Below are 25,479 nucleotides of genomic sequence, written 5' to 3' on the forward strand. Positions count from 1 at the left end.
TAGACAGCCAATACTACCCACTATGTATGTAAAAGTCACAGTGATTCAATGTAATGAATTATTTTACATGTGCAAATTATGACTGCTCTTGTATGGGGACAGTTTTGAATAACATATAGAAAATACTATGTAGTACTGATATTTTTCTGAGCATCAAATATTTCAGAGAAAAAAACATCTGTGGTATTTTAGAATAGAATATAATAAATATCAAATAATTTACTAGATCAAACATGGTTTATTAACTTAAACACTGTAGCATATAGCAATCTGTAGCACATCTTACTGATCCTTTTTTGAAAAAATCATTACTTCACAATGTTGATATTATGGCAGAATCTAGGACTTCTATAATGACATTTCTGGAGATTATCAGGCAAATGTGTAGCTTTACCTGTTCTGGTTACTATTGTATAGAAAAATGGAATTGCTCGATATGTCATTTAAGACCCTGCAATCTATTTTTCTGAAAAATGGAACAAAAGCCAATAAGAGTTTTAAATGACTATCAAAGCCTCCTGCAAAATGAAATTAGCAGTTGAAATAAAATAGTTAACAGTCTAAAAACTGTTTGAGATAAAGCTCATAACTATTGATTTTAGGACTCTTTTGTATACAGTGTAAATGACACGTTTGAGTTAATCCATTTGATGGTGTGATCACATTCTTAAGAAATGGTTTTTTATCTCAAAGCAGTTTCGAAAGTTTAAATTGTCAAACTTCAATTACTTCTGTTCGATTTGGGATTAAAGTTTGGGATTAAAAATACATGAGCAAAAATCTCATAACCCCAGTTCAATCATGAGAGAAACACCAGACAAATTTCAATTGAGGGATATTCTACAAAATATATGCCCAGTACTCCTCAAAACTGTCCAAGTCATCAAAAAACAACAAAAGGCTGAGAAACTGTCACAGCCAAGGGATATTAAGGAAACAATAGGACTGAATGTAATTTGGATTCTGGATGGGATCCCGGAGTGGAAAAAGGACATTAGGGCAAAATTGAGGAAATCTGAATACAGGTTGGGCTTTACTTAATGTGTCAATACTGGTTCATTAATTGTGACAAATACACTATACTAGTGTAGGATGTTAATAATATTAACAATAGTGGAAACCAGTTGTGAGATATATGGGAAAGCCATGTACTATTTTCACAGTTTTTATCTAAATTTTTAAAATACCTCAAAATAAAAAATTATTTTTAAAGATGTGGTACTACAGTTTTTTCAGGAAAGAGTCTCTGCCATAAGGTTACTATAGCAGAGCCGGAATGCTACTGTTTGACAAATGAAAGAAGTATCCTGGAGATCTTCTCTGTAGTCCTCCAGGCTGAGGCATCACTTAGATTTGGCATTTGAGACCTTTATTGTTGACCTGTGAAATTCTGTTTTATGTCTGTCTCTCACTTTGTTTCACCATAGTGTAGTATAGGTTATAGGACCAAGAAAACTGATTTTTCTTTTAAGATCCGCAGTATGCCAAACATGTACTGCATCTCACGAAAATTAACACATCCAATTTTTAGAAACTTGTAGGATAGGACAACCCTTTCTACAAGAGAGAAAAACAGACTCAGAAGAGTAAGTTACTTGGCCAAGCACAGTGGCTCACGCCTGTAATTCCAGCCCTTTGGGAGGCCGAGGTGGGTGGATCACTTGAGGTCAGTAGTTCGAGACCAGCCTGGGCAATATGGTGAAACCCCATCTCTACTAAAAATACAAAAGTTAGCAGGGCATTGTGGCTTTTGCCTGTAACCCCAGAGCATCGCTTGAACCCAGGAGGCAGAGGTTGCAGTGGGCACCACTGGACTCCAGCCTGGGCAACAGAGCGAGACTCAGTCTCAAAAGAAAAAAAAAAAATAAAAGAAGAAGAGTAAGTAACTTGCCCAGAGTCACATGGATGCCTACTGACAGACTGCATGAAAGCCTTGTTTATTACTTAACTCCAATTTCCAGTCCTTCTACTTTCTCATATATATGCCTTCTTTGTTATAAGATTCAGATTAGCAAGATATTCTTTTTAACCTGTGCCTATGCTTTAAAAATTTTTTTATAAGTTTGACATAGGTATAAGCCTTCAGGAAGTTGCAAAAACAGTACAGATGCTCCCCAACTTATGATGGGGTTACCTTCCAGGAGACTTATTATAAATTGAAAGTATTGTAGGTCAAAAATACATTTAATACATCTAACCTGTAACTTAGCCTTGTATACTTTAAATGTGCTCCTTAGCCTACAGTTGGGCAAAATCATTTAACACAAAGCCTATTTTATAATGGAGTGTTGAATATTTCATGTAATTTATTGAATACTGGAAGTGAAAAACAGAATGGTTGTATGAGTAAAGTATGGTTTCTACTGAATACATTTTGCTTTTGCACCACTGTAAAATCAAAAAATTTTTAAGTCGAAGATTTCTTAAGTTGGGGACTTTATTAGTTCATTCTCACAATGCTATAACAACATACCTGAGACTGGGTGATTTATTAAGGAAAGAGGTTTAATTGACTCACAATGCCACAGGGCTGAGAAGGTCTCAGGAAACTTGCAGTCCTTTGCATTTCACCATGAAAGAGTTCGTCCAGCTTTTTAGGTTTATATTAAAAAATAAATAGTGTTTTCTCTGCACCTCATATTTGAAGAATTCTCCTACTTCTCTTTCAGGATGTCTTTCCCCGCCCATTTTGTTTATGGTGGTAAGATTATACCAATATGGCCATCTTTTATGTACTTTGTGATCTCACTACTATGAAGTTAGCCCCTTTCAGCATTTATTCAAGATAATGCCTCTAAAAAAAGCCTTTAATGATTTCATAAGGTCCTTGATGTTTCTTACTGTCTTCCTTTCTCTTTTTTCCCTCCCCTCTTCTCCCCTCCCCTCCCTTCTCCCCTCCCTTCTCCCCTCCCTTCTCCCCTCCCTTCTCCCCTCCCTTTCCTCCTCTCCCCTCTCCCTCCCTCCCTCCCTCCCTTCATTTCATTTCATTTTTGCTCTATGACCATCTGTATGTTCTTTTCTTTTTGTCTGCCTTTTAGTGTTAAAATGGTCACCTGATGACCATCTGAGTTGAACTTTGTCAAGAACTAAGGGCTGAAGTTCTTTTTGTTCAATCTATGCTTCTGTTACCAGTATTGAGGGACTAAGGACTTTCAAGCCCTTCTCTTTCTCCCAGCCTGAGAGATATTAAGATAAGGGAAAACTAGATTTTTCGGGTAAACCTTGATTTGTTGAATGCCTGATGCGTGCCAGACATTGTATGCTAGGATATATTCTATTAAAAGGATTCAGGAAGGGCATTTACTCTTTTAGCTACTGGAGTTTGATTATTATCATGCTGATCAGTATACACTGGCAGTGTGACTGATTGAGTGGAAAAGGGAGAGCCACACTGTCTTGTCACTCACCTAGTCGATAACAGATTCAGGACAAGGACTCTCGTCTCCTTTCTAATACAATATTAGCCCTAAACCCAAAGAAGTTGAGATGTTTTGTCATTCTTTAGTTTTTCCCAAAGGGAACATTTTTCACAACATAAAAAGATAGCTGATTGGAATTAACTTATACTTTATAAGAGATCAGTGCCTATCTAGAGGCGACATAGTAGAATTTTCAAACAATCAGAAATCTCATAAATCAGAATTTAAGGGAAAACAAATATACCCTCCTGAACTTTGTATAATCGCATATACAGAAAACTTTCTAATTTTATTTTGCCTTCATTTTTAGACTAACTTGCAATTACCCCAAGTTGCTAGGTAGCAAAATTATTATGGTGCTAGCTCAGAATTTGCTGTATTTTAATCAGCCTTGGTGACTGAAAACACAGAGAGAATGTCAATGAGGGAGAAAGGTTTCCTTTACTGCCCCTAGATAAAGCAGATGAAAATCTGTTTCTCTCCACAGTAGATTCCTACTCCTTGCCCAGGGAACAATAGACAACATTTATAAAAATTACAATCTTTGTGCATGTTGCTAGGTTACTCAATTTTAAGCCTTTTTCTTTACAATACATAATCATTTAAAAAATACTGAAAGAGATAAGAAATAGGGAGTGAAAACCAGTAGTGTGAGTAAATGAGAAATTGATATCTTTAAGGCACTAGATATGGTAATAAATATATTAGATTACTAGAAGAGAAAATATATTTGAATAGTAGCCAAGAAAGGATTCCAATTAGTTACAAACTACAGTGACTAACTACTTTCAATTCTAAAATCCCCTATTTAAATTTTTCTAAGTTTCTCAGAAATGGGCATTTTAGTATTGCTCCTTAAAAACTTTTTTACTGAATAAAATAATTTTCATGAAATTACAAAAACATGGGATCTGCTCATACTGATAGTGTGTTTGATTTACCTCTCACTGTGTTGTGTCTCACTTAGATTACCAGCAAAAATATTACTCATATCTAATGATATTTCCAGGTATCCTATAAATGAACCCTGAGAGGTTACCTGGAGAGTCTTCTGATGCTCCCTAGCTACACTTGTAAAAGTGTTATTCTATAAAATATAGCCATATAAAGTATCAAGACCATCTGTTACTGTCTTCCTGCCAGGGCTGGTCAACTGGCCATCAGACCCTCTGGTTGCATCTGGTTGTCCCCTTCTTCCTACTGCTCCATTGTCCCTCTTTGGGTGTCTCCCCCTCCTCCCTGTGCTGGTGCTGCCGTTTCATAGACCTTCTCTCAATAACTGGATCTCACCAGACTCCTTTCTGCATTCCTAGCTTTGTACTTGCTGTGTGACCTGGCAGGAGTGCTTCTCCTGGGTTCTTTGCAGATCTGGTTTCTCCTTCTCAAATGACACCACCTTAGAAAGCCCTTTCCTGAGCATACTATGCAACTCAGAGTTCCCTGTTAAGTCTATCACAGATCCCTTACTTACTTCCTTTTTAGCACTCCTCAAACACCTTCCCCCGACTACTCTGTGAGGGTAGGGACATAGTGGACACTCAAATGTTAATAAGTGATTGAAACATGAATGCATTTTTAAAAAGATCCAGTACCAACATCCTAAAGGCTCCTGGAGAAGGGCAGGAGCTGAATTTGAAAAGTGGAATGTGTGAAGATAGCAGGGTGTAGGAAAACAAGGGTTTGAGAAGAGAGAGGCTTGTGTCAAGGTGATCTTATATTTAAAAAAAAAGCTTTGGAATGAAGGTAGGCATGTGCATGTCTTTACTGGACTTTGTGGGGGAAATAGGGATAAAGAATAAACTTTGAGGAACCAGTAAAACCTTTTATCTGGGAAAGGGACATGATCAAAATGGCACCAGTGTGGCATCTAGTGGATGAGTTGAAGGTTCAGGGATTGCTAAGAAGTAAAAGTATCCACACTCTACTTCCTGTCTTGCTGATATATATATACTATATGTAAATATAGTATAAATATATACATAATTTATAATATAAATATATTATATATAAATATAAAAAATATATATATATATATATATATATATATATATTTGTCCTCATCAGTGACAAAGCTCAGTAACACTCCAGGATGAAACAGAATAGAAATACAAACTGGAATTGTTTGTTTAATGTATATTTATGCATTCACAAATATTTACTGATGCCTGCTCCATGTCAGGCATTGTACCTCTGATCCATTTGGGCTTGTAAATCTGTGTATGTCATACTTGGTGATGTTTTTGCATACCTAAAATGAGACACCACTTAAGAGATTTAGCTGTTAATACTCGAGCCAGTGAAGACAAAGCTGGCAAATACCTCCCTAAATAGGAAGGATATGTACTTAATTTGGAAAATGTCAGTTTATTTGTTACCCTACACAGTAAGAATTAGGTATCTAGAACAATTACGGGTTATGAAATACAATTGTTGAAATGTGTGCTTCTTTTAAGAAACTCCAAGAGCTACATGGAAGTATGTGTTGTTTCTTGTTGCTGGCTTTCCTTCTGATATGCCATTTGATCCTGAAATATCCAATTTTTTTTTTCTGCCCAGACCTACACACACATGCACTTTAGCTGTACCATCCTTAGATTACTATGTCACAAATTTTACCTTGTTTTGAAACTGAAGTACAATGGCTGATTTTATTATTTTTGTATTTATTTGCAAAGCTGAATTCTAGTAATTATCAGCGAAGACAATGGTTTTGCACAAAAAGAGGTATATTTCTATCTTGAAACTAGGTTATATTGTTACTGCCACAGAAAAGGCAATGGCTTTTTCAGAATATTAGCGTTTGTAGCTCTTGCTTATTGATAGAGAAAAGTTAGTTGCCATAGTGATCTAACAGCCTCTGGAGGGAATGCAGTCATGGCCTTAAGTATCCAGCAACCCACCCAATTGAGAGCCCCTCTGAAAAGGATTTCCTTCCATGGAAATTGGGTTTCTGAAATAAAGAGAGTTTTTCTGTAGCTTAGATTTGCTTATAGGTTTGTTTTTCACTTTTACCTACTGTAATTAAAGGAAAAACATTTATGATAAAGACAGCATATATTTCTTCAGGGATGACATTAAATAATAGATTTTTGTGTTAACCATTCCATAAATGTGTTCTCAAACACACAAAATGACCTTTATACTTTTATTCATGTGAGCTATGGAGCTTAAAAGCAAAGCACTTCGACCAGATGTTGATCCAATAAATTTATCAATATTTGGTGTTTTTAGAGTTTCAGTATATATTCTTAGATGGAGGGAACTCTCATGGCCCATCAAAATCTGCTCAAGCTGTGCTGGGTGAAACAGCACTCATCTATAATACTCATGTAACACGAGCCAATCTGCAGTCGGTTGTTCTGAATTCTACATCGCTCACAGCGCAGGTTGATGTGTGAACACTGTATTTACAGGACCAAAACTGCACATTTGCTCTGCAGCTGTGTTTAATGGTTATCAGTTTGGCACACAGCATGACTGCTTTGGAGGGAGAGTAGACACTTCTCATCCCTTTTGGCAGTTATGAAGTAACTGAAGTACCTAATGCTGAAGTGATTCACTTGAGCTTAATTAGATTTGCTACATAATTAGCATTTGAAGAAACCTAAAGAAAATCCTTGTGGGTTGGTGATTTGTTATGTCAATTGTAAGCATGCTCATTTGGGGAGGCTAGGAATTAAAAATGATGAAATTTAATGCATCATAAACCCAGATGTATTATATGCATATATACTTTTTTAAAGAGTTTTTAAAAGTGATGCTCGCAGGGATGACTAAAATGCTTGTCATAGATAACTGGGACCTGTGCATGGGGACTGATCCATCTGCATGTGCCCATGTCTGCTTGATGGCGCTTATGTGTGTACAACTAGCTTTACACCTCTCATGAGAGCCCACAGCTGTTTAATAAACACCCCAGTGCCAGCTGTGAGAGCTGCGCCAATAACCACTACTTGAAGCTGGAGAGTGCAGTCTGAGACAGTGAGATCCTATACTGCACTTGTATTTACATGTTAAGGTTAATTTAATTGCAATGACTTGTTCTGGTATGTGTTACTTTAATTGCAAAAAAAAAGGAATTTAATTTTAGACTCAAGAGACATTTCTTTAAATACTCCTGAAGTTTTGTTCTTTAGTATTAGAGTTCTACAAAGTGAATTAACTGTGGAGAATAGCTGTAAAATACTTACTGAGAGGAGAGGTTAAATTTTATATTCCAGTTTAAGTTAAGGCTAGGGTAAAACTTGTAAACTATGTTTATTTGAAATATTTTCTAATCTGTCAAAAAGTTGTCACATTTTAATCAAATTACTTAGTTACCTAAATTTGTCTAGCCATAAATAAGGAAATAAATGAGAGGGAACAAGTTTAATTTCTTGATGAAGCACTCTGATGATTTTTTTTTTTACCCTTACAGTAAAAAAGAAACCTTTCAAACTTACATCCTACCATAGGTTCACCATCAAATCTCAAGTCCGAATCAGGTTCAAATCAGAATTCAAAACCAGTTTTAGAGCTCAAGTGGCAGCTCATGCACTGCACGCAGGCAAACGGCTAGGAATTAATCAGAAAGTTCCACCCGTGTCCATCCTTCCTGTTATTTGCTCATCTTCCCAGCAAGTACTAAAAAGAAAAAAAAAAAAAAAGTACAAATTTGTATGGAACCTACTGTAATTCTGATTTAAGAGACCCTGTATTCCCCAATGACTGACCCCCTTGTTCCCCCAAAAAGGAATTAAACTGCTAAGCTTTTTATACATATTCTTAAAATCCTTATTGGACTTGACATAAACATGCAGATAATTCCGCTAGTTTCTTTTTCATAGGTACAATAATAGCACTAAGTGCAGAATTCCCCTTGTATCCAAGCAAGACTCTTACGAAAACTTTAAAGTCTTCTGCAATGCACCTAAAATTAACCAGGAGATTTGGTGCGTATACCAACAAATGTTGTACACCTGTGTGATAATGGTCACCTCACTTAACCTCTCCCAGCTTCAGTTTCTTACTTGTCTTTACTACTACATAAAGTTGTTGAAAGGATTAAAGGAGACTATATAAATAGCTATTTTTATTTATAATTAAATAATATCTGTGTGGTTAGTATTTAGTCTGGGTAACTATCTGTTTTTGTTTTTTTTTTCTGTTTTCTGTACACATGTACATATTCCTTTTTTAAAATAGACATATGGGCAAATACATTTTTTTCTATATGCTTCCATGTGTTTCTCTGGATTTCTGCCAGGATGGGATGTGTCAATGATGCACAGAATTGTTAGTGTGTCCCTGGGTGCTTATATAAGTCATTATCTTTGGTGAATGACAAATACACAAACTACTGTTATCTCTGGTAGCCTCTCATTCCTAATTGAGGGACATGATTGAATTCATGTAGTTCAGCCCCAAGTAAGTAGATAAAAATTATTAAGTAAATGCCCTGGTTCATCTAAACAAAATATGTCACTGATAGCTTTTTATATGAACTATATACATTTAGTTTACCTAAATTTATTAATAAATAGTATCTCTGAGCATCTTTAATTTTATATTTTATACTTAACTATGAAAGTATCCAGAACCAGATTCCAGTCACTAACTACCTCTTCATTAATGGATCAATGGTTTTAACAGATTTATTAGAAATTTGTCTATACTGAGCAGGTAATATGTACTTTGTGAAAATAGGTATGAAACTGGGTTCATCTTATCAGCATACCATTTACCCAATTATGAGAGTAAAAAAGAAGGCACATGTATTTTTCCCCTAATTCTGAAATGTCTCCCAATTCTTGAAATTTGAACGTGAAAATGTGTGCATGCAAAAGCTTTTCAATCTGAAAAGCTTCTTTGTATAAAATGCTAACTAAATTTAAAGCTGAACCATAGGGTAGATATAGTAGAAAAGTATATTTTGGATTCTGCATTTTATTTTCATTGGATATAAACAATAATTACAATTGCTAGATGTGTTTTAGTGAATAGTTTGAACTCATCATGCTAGCAAAAATCATCTGCATATAAATAATAGAGCAATTTCAAGCAATTTTTTCTTAGGTCAGATATTCCTGCCAGAAACTTGTTTGCTTTGTTAATTTGTTCAATTATTAAACTTTGAGAGTACAAAGATAAATTTACTAATGGTGTTCAATTAACAAATTTCTGATTACATTTCCCTAATAACTGATGATAGTATAGAACATTTATTTCTGCTGTGCTTTAGTAGTAAAATTGCAGTGATCTGGTGACTGGAATTAAACTGCTGAAAAATGACTTGGTCTGATTTATTCATTGAGCAAAACCAAGCTTTAAAGTCTGTGTTGCTATGGCACCCAAGATTAACTGTAAAAAAAAGAAGTAAGTTTAATTTTAGTAAAAACATTGGTACATCTCTTTTGGCATTGTGTAGATAAAAATAGATTCTCCCTTCCCCTTTTTCTTGTCTTTTTTGTGTTTAGCAAGTCCTTTGCATTCTTTTAAACATACACTAAAAGAAATTTAGCATATTTAAAGAGAAGGGAAAAAGCAGTAAAATAAAAGTGTTTTATCAAAAGATTACAATTTGTAAAATAGCAAATATTTCAGTCATATGTCGCTCTCTCTCTCTCTCTCTCTCTCTCTCTCTATATATATATATATATATATATGTGTGTGTGTGTGTACTTTTTATTTTGTCTAATTTAATCCTTTCAAAAAGTATCTGGCTTCTCATACTTTTTAGAAAGATGGTGCCAGAGAGAGAGAAATCACTCTATTCTAGTAGTTTCGTTTTCTAATTAGTCTTCAAACTTAAAAACAGGTTGCAAAATTGGGACAGTGACAAGTTTTAGGAGAAATCTTAATGTAGCTCCAATCTTTCAAATTCTAAAAGAATATATTTTCTCTTTCCTGAGACAAAGGAATTGTCTGGTTGCTTTAACCAGGATTGATTTCTGTCTTCAGAATACCATTTGGTGGTGTTAGACTGCTAGATGAAGAATTTTGTTGGTGGGGGGATGAACAAGAAGAAAAATTGAATGCTTTGTATGATCATCAAAAGCCACTTTTCAGGAGTATTTTACATTTATTGGTGCCAAGCAAATCAGAAATCCTACCTTACAGAGAGCGATTGTTCATGAGATGACCCAGTACTGCAAGTCGCTTATGTTTATCATTATGCTTCCACATTCTAAGGAAATTCCACTTTCAAACGTTGCCGTCAGTGCTTTCTTCTATAGGAAGAATTTGAACTATAAAATTTGAGAAGCTTCAACGTCTGTGGAAATTTGAGAGCATTGCCTTTTTTCCTCTTTATTGAATGTAAAGTGTTTTAACAAAAGCATGGTAGCCCAGTACATTTTAAATGTCAAAACTTGCACATAGTGTATCTCATAAAGAATTTAAATTTTAGTCTTTGAACTTTTAAAGCCTCAAACATCTTTAGAGGCCGACTGCAGCAAATAAACAGAATATGTTGCAGAGAGATTTAGTGAAGAACAATTTTTTTTGCCATTGTTTCTCGCAGTGCTCTGCAGATGAAAATGGTGAGGAAACTGAGTGATAGTTCAAGACTGTATGCAGGGGAGAAATTGAAAGCAGAACCAAGCTTTTACAGATTTTATCTGGAAAAACAAAGTGGTTTAGATGAGGTGCTAGTTCTTACCTTTATGATTGCTAATTTAGATTTTATAAAAATTGAAATGAGTTAATATTTTAAAATATTTAAGTATGTTCTCTGGACCACAATAAGCACAGTGTACTTTTTTAAAAAGTGATTTTATATAAGATTATAAATTACAGAAATGAATTGTCACTTCCTTGTTGTTGCTTATTTCTGATTTTAAAATAGCAAAATTTATAAAGCTATGGTTTTGAGAAAATAGTAGTAATTCATATTCTTATAATTGTTTTAATAATCTAAATTAATACATAAATTATTGGTTTAATGTTAAATTTTGATTTTAAAATTTACTTCAGTTTCTACAGGTAATATATTGAAATTCTGACAATTTTATATTAATGTATGATTTTATTCTGAACAGCTATTGAATTTGAATCACTAATTATTTCTATGCATGTGTTAATACCATTCTCCAACTTTGTTTTAGGTAGCTAGATTGTATCCAGGGAAGCCCATTTAGATCAGAAATAACATTTCTTTCTCACTTCAAAAAATAAGCATCCACTTTAAAAATGGAATCTGAATTTAAATAAAAATCCTAATGTAGGATTCCGTTCCATTCTTTAACTAGTGGAAAGAAATCTTAGCGCAAAAAAAAAAAAAAACACACACACACAAATTGCCAGTAATTTGCATTACAGAGGAAGAGATGGATTTTTTTTTTTTAAGTCAGCAGACATTGAAGATGGTTCAGTGAAGTTAAGTAATAGAGATCTCAGATTTTAATTTAGTCAAGATTATGATTTTACATAGAAGCATTGTTGAAATAGGCTTGATAATAATGTTTTAAGTGTTATACAAATCTGGGTGAAATTATATTATTCATCTACTGTCTTACTCAGTTATATTGGTTCAGCTGTGTTTTAAGAGTGAGAGACCTTATATCAATGAGCGTTTGTTCTGTGCATCTCATGTGCATGGTCTTAATAAAATAAGCATACCTCTAACATTTGGGGGAGCATCCTATTAGTTCGGGGGTAGGTTAGAGACTCTGCTTTCCAAATAATTAATTTCATAGATCCATGCTCTTGAAAAATTGGTACATACTAATATATTTTTAAGCTTTATTTTTCACATATGCTATGTATTGTTTAAAGCATTAGCTTAAATGAAAAATAATATTTTACATTCGTAAAGTTGTGTTTATTTAATTCAGTAATGAAATTAATTTGGAGTTGTTGGCATATTGCCTTCACAGGTTTCTGTGACTCATTTGCTGAGAAAGTGTGATTCAAGAGACCAGAATCATTTTTTTCTCATTTGCTAAAACTCATGTTTTGACTATGGGCAAATGTTCATGGCAGATTTAAAACAAATTTAAAGTAAATATTCTGTGATAATATTTGGAAGCTGAGTGATGTCTGGCCTTACATAACTAGGACAAATATAAATCTCTGAGTTCACGGACTTTAGAAGTATCAACTATACATCATGTTAGAATACTGGTTTTGTTTTTCTCATATTCTTGGAGTTTAACTCTTATACTACTAATTATGACCTCTAGAAGGTAATTGCATTTAGAAGCAAAATATCTGCTGTTTCATTAATTTAATAATTAAGGACTAAATGGTGTTCCAATTTAGGTTTAAAAGTAAGCACATTCACACATCATTTAATGCTATTTCTTAATGTTTTTTTCCTACAGAAGAAATTATAGCTGCATGATCGCTATATGTCCTGTTCAATACTCATTATATTTATAATTTATATTATCTGTATATTTATTCATTACATTTATAATTTAGTCCTGTCCAAATAAAGTATATTTTCATAGTTAAGTGTGTTGTGGTAGTATAATGATTACATGAAATAACCTGGACCTTGTTGTTTGCAAAGTAAATTAAATGTTAATTTTCTGGGTTACTACTTGGAAATTAAGTTGTGGAATGATGTTTCTCATTGGTCCAAGGAGGAACATAAAATTCTGATTTATCAGATAATCCTACAGGAAACGTATGCCTGTTTTGACTTATGATGTGTTTCTTATTACAATGTCCTGCTTTTCTGGCTTTCCGTTAAATGTTTAGAAAAATTAGTTAATAGTTTTGCAGGAAAAGAAAGGAAATGTATCAGTGTATACCAGCCATATAAGAAGTGGGAACATATATAAAAGACCTCTAATTTTCCGATCTCACTTTGAACTTTTCTTCACAGTTTTCCAGCTCAAGATGGTATGTAGTCTTGCACAATGGGCTGTAGCCAACTTTCCGTCAGAAGAACTGAGTAAAAATTATTCCAAAATTGTTCTTAGAAATCTGAGCCTGGAATTGTCTTGCATTAAAAAACAAAAAGCAAATGATTGCTTTAAAAACACACCAAATGATACTGGATGGTCTTTATTCTTGACTCTGTTTTTTAAAGTGTGTATACGTTCATTACATCCAGTTGTCTATGGGCCTCTTTTACTCGAAACTTTTCGGAAGTTGACTGACAGGCCACTTTTTCTATAGTGGGAAAATAGGCGCTTTGTGTGCGCGGAGGGATTTCCAACCCCCCAGAACCAGCAATTAGTGTTTGGGCATCCTGCTCCCCACCAGGGGGCAGCACCGGACACTGCCTTTCCTAGAGGCCTGAGTGCATTAAGGCTTTCTAGCAGTGCCCTCCACCCCTCTTCCTCATACAGCCCTTACATATTTTTGGTATTTTCTTACACATTTTAGGCTTAGTAAGTGTTTAATAAATGATAGCTGTTTAGGCATTGTGCTATACGGATTCTGCTTTTCAGGTTTGACCGTTCTGTGTACCTGAATTTTGTCTTTCGTGGTAATTTGGTCTATCATTTAAAATACCTTGTATTTATTATAAATATGGGATACCTTTAACTTGTAAAGTCTAGCAATTATTGAGCACAACGACATGTCAGGCATGAAACCAGGTACTTTTTATATGCTGCTGCAGAATCTGAGTAGACATAAAGGCAAGATAACAATAGAGTCATAAAACAATAGGAAAATGCAGTAATGGGGAATTGTAATACTTCTATTTTGATGTTGAATAAACAGTACAAACCTCGGGGAGGTTAAATCACAATAGAACAAAGATCCCTTCAAATAGAATTCCAGATTCCATGCTGTATCAATTATATTATGAAACCTTGCCATAAAAAAAAAAAGTTGAGGGTGAATTAAGCCACGATGTGTAATGCCTGAGACAGAAATTTCAGTGATATAACTCCAGTGACACTGTGACAAGGAGAATTAGGGATGGACATACTTAAAACTTGAATGGAGAAATAGGGTTAAATATTGAGAGATCCCAAGGAAACCTGTGAAAACTCTAATATATGTGAATTTATGTACATGTAATATGTAACATATTACATTCATCAAAACATGGGAATAAATGACATACTCTTAATTTTTAAAAGCCCTATAAATATATTTTACTTAAAACCATAATGGATCTTATTCTTTTAATTTGTACTTGTCCTTTCTTACCTGCTAGAAAATTTAAAGGTTCTCTGTCTTTCCTAACTTTAACAAGATACTTTGTTTTCTAAAAATAAAACAAAACAAAAAGATAAATTTGTTTTGTTTTATTTTGTTACAGAAAATAGTCAAATGAAGACAATTTATTTTGCCTGTGTCTATGATTGTAATGATTTGGAATTGTTATTTCACATTGTTTGCTTTCTTTTCTGGCTATAATGTGCATAGCAATCCAGATGGCTAATATATAAACAGTTGGAGTTAGCTTATTACAATCATTTAGTGTGGCTTAGGAGGTTCCCAGTACCCAGGACCATCTGTTCATTACTCTGTGTATTACCTTCATGATCAAGTTTGTGTTTTCAGCTCCTTCACATACCTTAGCCTCTACCTTCTTTATATGTGAAAGAGGCTTCTAAGACTGAACTTAACTCATATGCCCCTCAAGGCTGTGTTGTCAGACCTTGATAATCCCAGCCTGCCTTCACACTACCATTCTTTTGTATTCCTAATTCATTTTTTTCCCCTTATCATTGCTATTCTCAATAGTAGTGTCTTAAAATTTGCAGAAGAGTGACTAAGAAAATGGGCTTTGTAGTCAGGTTTGAATCTTACTTGGCCGTGTGTGTAGCGATTTGATCTTGGGCAACCTCCTTTATCTTTATTTCCTCACCTGTGAAAAGGAGTATAATACTGACTTCATAGATTTGTTAAAATGGTTAAATGAGATAAAATGTAACTCATTTAGCCCATGCCTGGTTTCTTATTATTAACATAATTTAGAATGAAAATTCTCCTGTTGCAAAAAGGCATATTCAGAAGTAAATTCAAATATTATATTCTAAAATTTCACATGCATCTTTTGGAAGAAATATCTACTTTAAGCACCTGGCAATGTGAAAGCACATATGACAACAGAATATACGAAACTAAATCGTTGTTTTGGGGTTCATTTTCAGTCCTTCTTACTGGATCCTGGGTGCAACTTTAGACCCCAAATAGCTAGAGAAAAGTTTCTCTAGGTGCCTGTCTGTTGCTTCTGGTTACATGTTACACTATAATCTGCCTTGGAGCCTCACAGCCACATCTGTCATTGTTCCACGTGGCCTGAGCCAGCTTACATACACAACTCTGTAGGGAGAAAGACCATAAACGAACACTCCCCATTTCTAGCCCATATTCTGCATAATACATGTAAGTCTCCCAGCAGCCCTGTAGGCTAGGCCATTACTTAATTCCCAATTTATGTGGCTTACTTTTTCTGAATGAAAAGTCATCAAATATGGTTTTTAAGATATGGAACAGAAGAATATGATTAATCTGAGTTGTCATGAAAATTCAGGGCACGTGGTTGCTATGGTTATGGCTTCATGTATTTATAATGGAGAGAAACTTTGTCTCCATTAATTTACAAACTTGCCAATGGGATTCAGTATTTGTTTTTCTGTGTGTGTGTGTGTGTGTGTGTGTGTGTACATACATATGTACATGTGTACAGCTTCTGCCTGAAAACACTGAGGCGGAACAAGGATGTTCTGTTTTGGTGGTAGTGCAAAGAAACATACTACACATAAATTATTTATATGTGAACCAATTCAGTGAGAAGTAACTATACAGCTGCTTAATTGACCTAAGAGTCTTACTTCCAACTGCTTAAAAATAAGTATAAACTGAAGTTCGTGGAAAATATAACTTAAGGCTCTTTAATGTACTTTTGTTAGTAAAGAGAATTTCAAGCTGTTTCAGTCAGTCAGCGTATATTCTTTAAAAAACTGAACACCCTATTCATAGTCTTCTCTTATATATCCTTGAATTATCTTCCATGATTTTTACATTTTACATACTTATAATAGTGTTTAAGAACAACTTAATGCTACATAATTTACAGTTATCGTTTCCAAATTAAGGAAGCTGTATGTGTAAAATCACAAATTTATGTAACATCAAACAGGAACTTTTATTCATATAAGAAAACCATTATTCACTTTATTGTTTTCCTTTATTTCAGCATCATTTATTACAAAATTAATACTGTTTTCGAAAAACCAAAACAATATATTATAAAGCACAACGTGGAGTTGTCTCTCACCTCCTTGTCATTCGCAGCCTCAAAGGGTAACCACTGTTTACAGTTCAAGTGTGTCCTCACAGCAGATGTTTTCCTATGCTCGTGCAAACATATAGATGTATTCCTGGAAAGAGTGAGGCTTGCATTCTTGAGGAGTTAGGAGCATTGCTATTTGAAAAAATAAAAACCCAGTTTGATGATGTTAGTCATTATGCTGAAAGGAGTGATTTTAACAAATACCAACAGATCTTCTTGTGGTAGGCCAACTTTCCAAGTTACTAGTTCAAGAGAATAGCCGTTTTATAACAGGTATAAAATCAAAGGCATTTGTTTAGTAAAATATTTTGCCCTTAATTTTCCATGGATAGCTTGTTTATGAAGAGTTCAGTATTCAGGGTAGATAGAAAAACAGCCCTGTGTCAGCTAAAGTAATAAAACCGACTTAATCCCAAATTGACAATTTAAAGCCCTTTAAAATGACTTGTTGCAAACAAGAAACAATCCACCCAGTCTGTCATCTCTTTTCAGCTTATTAGTAGTGGAATCTCTTAGGTGGCTCTTTAAATCGTGTGTATTAAAAGTCCTAAAGTTGTTCGTGGAGATTTCCAGTTGCTAGGGAATACCAACACTTATTTGATGTTTGATATTGTAAATCGTGATAGTTATTGGGGCCAAAGGGAGGTCTGTAAATGTCCAATAGGTTCTTTTTGGAGCTAATTTGTGCTGTTTGCATTTTCTTTCTGCCCCAATACACTTGTCACTGGAAGAAATCACACAGAGGGTAGGGATAAAGCATGAAGTATCATGATTCCTTCATGTAAAAATTTTGCTCAAATTAAAATGTAAACATAGTATAATATGTAAAAAAAAAAAAATTGGGCCTCCTTAAATCATTTATAAAGAAAGACAATGTGTAAACATGTGAGTAAATACCAAGGTTTCATTTTAGGTAATAGCTGTGAATGTTAAAAGTAATATTATTTTCCTCAGAATAGTTTAATCACGTATCTCTTAAATTTTTTAACTCTTTAAACATTTTATTTTCAGTCTGGGCTTGGGGGCTCACACCTGTAATCCCAGCACTTTGGGATGGTGAGGCTGGGCATCACTTGAGCCCAGGAGTTGAAGACCCCGTTTCTAGAAAGAAAGAAAGAATGAGAGAGAGGGAGGGAGGGAGGGGAGAGAAAGAGAGAGAAAGAAAGAGAGAAAGGACAGGAAAGAGAGAGAGAGCAAGAGAAAGGAAGGAAGGGAGGGAGGGAGGGAGAGAGGGAGGGAGGGCAGGCTAGGCGTGTTGGTGTGCACAAGTGGTCACAGCTACTTGGTAGTCTGAGGTGGGAGGATTGCTTGAGTCTGGAAGGTCGAGGTTGCAGTGACCCGTGTTTGTACCATTGCACTTCACCCTGGGCGAGAGAGTGAGACCCTATTTCAAAATAAATTCAAATTTGAATATTTTACTTGAGTAACTTTTTTTCTCCTGAAAATAATTTTCTACAGTGTTCTACTGGGGTTGAGGTTTTACATGTTTAAACCAGATCTCTAGCCTCCTGGGGCTCATAGTCTCTCGTGGAAGACAGATAATTGGGCAACTGCGATGGATTATGCTGAGTTCAGTGCTTTGGGAGCTCAGAGCAGAAGCCCCTCCCTCGTCTGCCTTGTAGGGTTGGGGAGGTGCTGTCAAGGAAGGCTTCCCAGCAGGAGTGATTCCTGAGGTAATAACCTGAGATTTGTACACACATCAGTCAGGCAAAGAGCTGTGGCCTTGGTGTGTGAGTGGCCAGAGACCCAGCAGCATCTACAGAAGCCAGACTATGAGAGAGATGAGAACACAGTCAAGTAACTGATAGAAGTTCAGTCTGGCTGGGACATGGAGGAATTATGAACATTTATTATGAAAGTAATACATGTTCATTGTATAAAATATCAGAAAAACAGGAAATGAGAAAGTATATATTATTGCCAGTTTCATGTTGCAGAGTTAACTACTGTGAACATTTGTTGAATTTTTATAATTCTTTCCATTTATATTCATAGAACAGCATGTTTGATATTATCGGCAGTTTGGCTTAGACAATAGATATATATACAGGTATAATGCATGTGCATACATGAAAACAGATAGTAAAACTGGGATCATGCTAACATGCTGTTACCTGCTTTTTTCATATTACAGTATACTTAAATATTTTTAATGTCCTTAGATGCAATTGTATTTTGAGTGAGTGACATATTTCAAGTTGCACTATTTCATTTCTGTGAATAAAAAAAATTCTTGAAGTAACCATCCTGATTCTGTCTGCAGGAGGAATGTTTCTTGAACCTAGAGGCTCCTATATCAAGAGTGTGTGGTTATGACACACCATTTCCTCACATTTTTGAACCATTCTACATCCCAGACAAATGGAAGTGTTATGATGCCCTTCGAAAAATGATCAACTACTGACCATATAGGTAAGTATACATTTTGAGAAAGCTATTATGTGCCCCTGACATTAACGTACTATTAACCAAGACACGGCAATCATCAGTGTTTTGTATTTTGGTATAAGGCAACTTTCAGAAGAAACTATGTGCTTTAGAAAAAAATTCAAATTTATAGTAGTATATTTACATTTTTGTTGTTGTTGTTCTGAGATGGAGTCTCACTCTGTCGCCCAGGCTAGACTGCAGTAGTGCGATCTCGGGTCACTGCAACCTCCCCCTTACCCCCGAGTTCAAGCGATTCTCCTGCTTCAGCCTCCTGAGTAGCTGGGATTACAGACACCTGCCACCATGCCCAGCTAATTTTTGTGTTTTTATTGGAGGTAGAGTTTCACTATGTTGGCTCGGCTCATTTCAAACTCCTGACCTCAAGTGATCCACCCGCTTCAGCCTCCCGAAGTGCAGGGATTACAGGCGTGAGCCACTGCACTTGGCTATATTTACATTTAATAGAAACGTATCTAGCATATGTATATGTGATTTCTTTTTTTCTTTTTTCTTTTTTTTTTTTTTTGAGACGGACTCGCTCTGTCACCAGGCTGGAGTGCAGTGGCGCAGTCTTGGCTCACTGCAACCTCCATCTCCCGGGTTCAAGCGATTGTCCTGCCTCTGTCTCCTGAGTAGCTGGGACTACAGGTGTGCATCACCGATATGCCAAGCTAATTTTTTATATTTTTAGTAGAGATGGGGTTTCACCATGTTAGCCAGGATGGTCTTGATCTCTTGATCTTGTGATCTGCCTGCCTTGGCCTCCCGAAGTGCTGGAATTACAGGCGTGAGCCACCGTGCCTGGCCTGTATATGTGATTTCTAAAAAATAGATGCATGCATATGTTAACATTGAATACTCAATCACTAGATGAAGATGCTCTCTACCATGGTTTAGATTGCAAGTGTACTTTATACCATTGTTTCAACTTCAACCTTAATTTTTGTGTATATTTTTTCAACTACTTAAACTGTTCATGAATAGGCATACTTTCTGTATTTTAAAATGGCCCCTCAAGCACCATTAATTTACATTCTAGTTATTTACATGACAATTCATGACATTCTGAAATGTGCCTGTATATTATCTGAAAAATGGATTTCTTAAGCAAAAGATCTGTTTATTGTATATAAGGGAAAATTTTACTTGAAAAAAACAAACCAACCCCAAAACCCAGCACCACTACCATTTCCAGATCCTTTTTTAGCAAGTGAATATTTTTTACATAGTGGATAATAAATGGTATTTATTAATTATGATTTTCTAAGTCATGCTTATCAGCCCCTTCAGTGGTGTTATTCTAACAAAATGAATACATTACAAATTATTAAGTTAGTTTTTCAGAGTTTTCATACAGAAGTTACTATCACTGACACACTGATTTTGAAATGTTTCAAATGAGTAGATACGATTAGATCCTTTACATTTTAATATCTAGTTTTTCCAAAAATGATAGTAATATCTTTTGAAGAACCATGTTTTTTTCCAAAGCAAAATAAACTCTGTGTAATGGCACATTCTCTACTTTTTAAAGATCAGAAATGCTAGAATTCTTGACTTTTGTGTATGGGTAGTAAATCTAGCTCACAGAAAATCAGAGTGAAATGCCTTTACATTTGTGCGGATAGAGAAGTTAACTCTCCCTCATATGTCACTGTGCTACCATAATCCCTACATTTTCTGTGGTTCTAGTCTAAGAATATTGTTATAGATGGAAGTTGGGACCATTGGCCCACAGATGCCTAGTATTCTCTCAGATATACAGGTGTAGATGCTGTATTTCTGATGTCTTCTCGATGTCTGTGAAAGCAGCTGGCATCTACAATGAATCACACTTAGAACTGGTTAGAGGACTCCCTCACTTTTGTTGTCCATGTGGTTCCCTTCCGTGGACCAGCCATAATAAAAAGCCAAGGTAATAATGGTGGCCACATGCCTCGTTGCTATTTTTAAAGTAATATTCAGATGTGGTTTTAAATTTAGATTATGTATTCCTTTTGAAACATAAGAAAAACATTTAAACCTATGCTGAAAATATGATAAAAGAAAAACAACTCCAATATGCTAAAAGTTAAATATGGTATTAAAGAAAATAGTCATGTATGCAATTGAGAATGTCTATAATTTCTTTTACAGAAAAGCTGGAAGATTATAACTAGATATGGAAATATTTTTTCTGAATTTTTTTTTTATATTTCCTCAGACTTACCTCTTTTTGAAAAGAGAGTTTTTATTAAATGAACCATCATGATACTGGCTGAAAAGTTCTACATTCTATTATTGTATTGTAACACATATGTATTGATGATTTTCATTAAGAGTTTCAGATTAACTTTGAAAAATATTCCACTTGGTTATCTTATAAATTCTGTTTAATTACATCTGTAAATATTGTGTGTGTGATAGTATTCAATAAAGTAAAATCAAATTGTCTTTGGGTTGTATGTGTTCTTTTTTTTTCCTTTAGCAAGAAGTTTTTGTTTGAGAGTAATAGCTTGTGAACTTGTTAATTAAATCTGAATTAAAGTACAGTATTCACTATAGAAATGGTGACTTTTCAACTTTATTGTATTTGGTTCAGTTCTTTATGACCAGGATGGTTATATGTTGACAGAACTTTTAGAAGAATGTTTTCCTCATTCTTCCCTCTTGCCTGAACAAGGTGTCGTAATGAATGTACTCACCTCCCCAGTGTGTGGTGGGGCAGAATTTTTCCTACTGCCTCTCTTCCGTGAGATGGATAGCATAAGCCTGTCCATTACAAAACTGCCAAGTTTTAGCTGTAGCTGTAGTGTTTTGCCATGATGTTGCAAAGCAATTTTTGCCCATGTTCTTTATGTTACTACTTGGATAAAAAGGAAAAGCAACATTAGCAGCAACAGATGACTCTGACACGAGGAAACCTCCTTGTAGGGGACATTGTCCAGTCCTCTTGTTTCTTACTCTGCCTCTTCTGCTCTTCACCACATTTTAGACAAGCCTTAGTCTGTCTAAATAACAATTCCTCCAGCAGAACCCCTCACCCCGACACACCTCCCCTTCCCATAGTTCCAGAAGGTTTCCTCTCAGGGGTTCCAGGAAAAAGGTCTCTACCCCCGTAAAGCGAAGAATGAGGGTTGTCATGTTTTCCTTTCTCTAGAAACACTGGAAAAAAGAAAAAACAAACAAATGCTTTTCTATGAGCTACAATTGTATTTGTCCCTTTAAAACTGTAATTTAACAAGTTGTGTCCTATCTATTTTTACCAGCAATTTGAAGGAGGATACAGAAGGTAACTTTTGTAGATTACCGGAAACTTGGAGGCAAAGTAAAGGCACTTGATCACAGAGTCTGAATAACTATGGTCTGAAATAATGAACCAAATCATTTGTAAAAATAAAACCCTGTCCTTGGATTAAAAATAGAAAAACTTGTACAGCATAGGAAGGGAAAAGATGTAGTTTGTCAGCAACAAGTTTGGAAAAGATTTAGGGAGTCCAGTTGGCTTACCATACAGAACATTCTGAGTTTAAGATGCCAAAACTCAGTATGGACTTTGGCTTTGGTCTTTGTTCTCCACTAATGGCTCAAAGCATCCTACAGGGAACTCTGCACTGACATAGTCAGTCCAGCAGAACAGGACATGTACGGTGGTCTGCCACCTTGGCCTACAGTGGGTTGTAGTTAAACATATTGATTTTAGTGGAACTAATTTTTTATGGCTGTTGTATCTTTCTGATGCTGTATTTTCTATTCATTTGGTATTTTAAGGATTTTCTCTTAGCTATTTTAATTTTACTTTCTTTAACTCTATTTTTGAGATAGCAAGTGTGAGAATAACTGTGAGGATGATCTGTGTACTATATGCCTGCATTTGAGAGCCTCTTTTCACCTCTAGTTAGCCCTGCAGTCCCCACCAGTAAACACTCCCTTCTCTTCCAATAAACCTTTACAGTTAACACTAAACTCAATCTATGGCATAAGACATACATACACATTTAATTTATTGCCAAAAATACATTTTTACATGAAAGAAAGAGTCCATATTATGAAAATAAGAAAATAGTGGCAAGAAGGCCCTTGAGAGATTTTAAATGAATGCCAGGTCCAAAATCCTCCACTGCTCCCAGCCTCACATAATAATGTCTGCTTCTTGTGACAACATGGATATATAAACTAATTTAATTTCCATAGTTTAAATCATCTAATTCTTTCAGGAAAAAAATATAATAACTGCATTCTATGCAACTGATATGTTAGCCAGGCTAACTAAAAGACCTGTGGACATTTTAGAAAAATGAAGAATAAGATTCAGAAAATTACCTCAATTCAATACCTTAGGTTTAAATCTCATAATCTAAAAACTCTTGGTCAAAATGTTTAGAAGACCCGCTCAGAAGGTCCACATTTGGTTTCATGAAATCCCTTTCTCATCAGCTTGCCCAGAGTGGATACATGTGGTTTCTGGCTGCCTAGCATTCCGGCCTCCACCTTCTAGAAACAGCACTGCTGTTTGTTTAGAGAACTCCCTCTCCCCACCACATGTGGTTCCGGAGAGGCTGCCAATCCCAACACTGTGCAGTGTTAACCACAGAGATGGCCCTGACCCAGACCCAGCCAGGTACCTCAGAATAGAAAGTGAGGATACCCATGCAGAAACAAAAAGTATTAGACTCAGCCTAATCAATGACACTGCAGTCTAAAAGACTGTGTCTCAGTTTGTCATCTGTTCCAAGTATGCCTGAGGCTACAACTGATAGCTGTAAACCAGCTAGGCACACAGACTATGTTACTTTTAGCAGAAATCTTTGGCCTGATAGATGAGGAACGTGACCTCAAAAAAGTCACTTTGGAACCTCCAGGGCAACATGAGATTTAGAGATCCTGGTATACTTCAAACCTGGGCCATCAGGTTTGGAAAGCAATAGAAAATATTCATATACAGACAAAGATTTAGGAACCCTGGCACCTTTTGGAATATACTAATTAGAAATATTTACCAGAAAAATTGGAAATAAAACAGTAACAAGAATGAGGACATTATAACTGGAAGGACTGGAACTGAAAATAGAAACAAGTAAAAAGGTGTATATGTAAATAATTGTCTCAAATACACTTTTATGTGAAGTAATGGCTCCATATTGCAAAAATAAGAAAGTAGTGATGGTCATAAATATGACTTAAGTTGACAAAGATTGGAGTAGTAGATTTGCCAAAAGGAGTTCAAAACTTCTAAACTCTTCATCTTTAGGAAAGAAGAGTGTAACTGCATTATTCTGCTGTTAACCTTGAAAGTTTAATAATGGCTTTTAAATGCTTCAAAAAATTAACCACTAATAGAACTAAAAGCAGCATATGTGTCTTCCACATCATTGCACAAATGGTCTATACTAAATGTATTAATTCGTTCCACAAACATTTAGTGAGTGCCTGTTATGGGCCAGGCACTGGGCTAGATTCTTAGGTGCAAAGTTAACTAAGAAATAGCCCCTGCAACACAAATGAGGGACGGGTAGTGGGGAGATAGCAAAGAAAGAAAAACAGGATAAAGTCAAAACACAATTAAGACATAAATGTAATCAGGTGAATTCCCTAATTAATAAGAAAGAACTTAGATTGGGTTAAGAAACAAAATCCAATTAAAAGCTGTTCACCAGGAAGTTTTGAAATAAATTGACCTAGAAAGGTTAAAATTTGAAAATGGACAAGTATGTTAGACAAAAATGAAAATGAAGAAAACAAATATGGTATAATTCATGTCAGACAAAATAGAAAATATGCATTAGAAATTGACAAAAGGAATATATCACAATGAAGGATAGTATGACAGTTAAATACTTTATGTTACAAATGTGTAGTATTAAAATATAAGTGAAAACTTCACAGTTACAAAAGATATGGAGAGAACAGTTGTAGAACATGACTTTATCACTTTCCTTTCAATTTGATGGATGAAGACTAGAGTAAAAGAATATAGGATATTTTGGTTACATACATAGTAGAATTGAATCAGTAGAAATATGTTTTAAACTTTTTTGTTTCCACAAACAGAAACTAAATCACCTTTTAAAGTATACATAAGTAGTTAAAACTGCTTATCATGAATAAAGAAAAATAACAGTAAATTTCCCAAGGAAAAGAGTATTTTAAAAGCACTATGTTTTCTGACCACATCCTAGATCAATAGTAAATATTCCAAGTACAAGGAAATAAAAAAGTGCGCCACTTAGAAACTGTGGAGCCAAGAAGGAAATGTAAAAGCAATGACAAAATATTTAGAATATGAGATCGCTGACGTGCGTCAGCTAAGATTCTACTCAGAGGTAAATTCATAGACATTAAATATTTTAGAGAAGAAAACTGAAGATGTAAGAATGAGAGAACAAAGGAGGAAAAAGTGCAAGAAAAATGAAAAATAAAAGTAGTAAGTTCCAAATGAGAAAAAACTAAAATTGAAGTTAT

General features: G+C 35.0%; 1 protein-coding gene across 2 annotated transcripts in view; it reads left to right on the forward strand.

Moving 5' to 3' along the window:
• The window catches only part of BCKDHB (branched chain keto acid dehydrogenase E1, beta polypeptide), a 253,890-nt gene extending 232,419 nt beyond the window's left edge, over window positions 1-21,471 (forward strand). Inside the window, exons 10-11 of one of the 2 annotated variants that reach the window (XM_011969332.1) lie at window positions 18,872-19,020; window positions 21,175-21,471. In XM_011969332.1, coding sequence (XP_011824722.1) covers window positions 18,872-19,012 — 141 coding nt within the window. In that variant the 3' untranslated portion in view covers window positions 19,013-19,020; window positions 21,175-21,471. Of the gene's footprint in view, window positions 1-18,871 lie in introns of both variants that reach the window. The other variant, XM_011969331.1, reaches the window with a different exon arrangement.
• Window positions 21,472-25,479: the final 4,008 nt, after the last annotated feature.

The sequence above is a fragment of the Mandrillus leucophaeus genome, unplaced genomic scaffold (assembly GCF_000951045.1).
Source record: "Mandrillus leucophaeus isolate KB7577 unplaced genomic scaffold, Mleu.le_1.0 Scaffold882, whole genome shotgun sequence".
NCBI lineage: Eukaryota > Metazoa > Chordata > Mammalia > Primates > Cercopithecidae > Mandrillus > Mandrillus leucophaeus.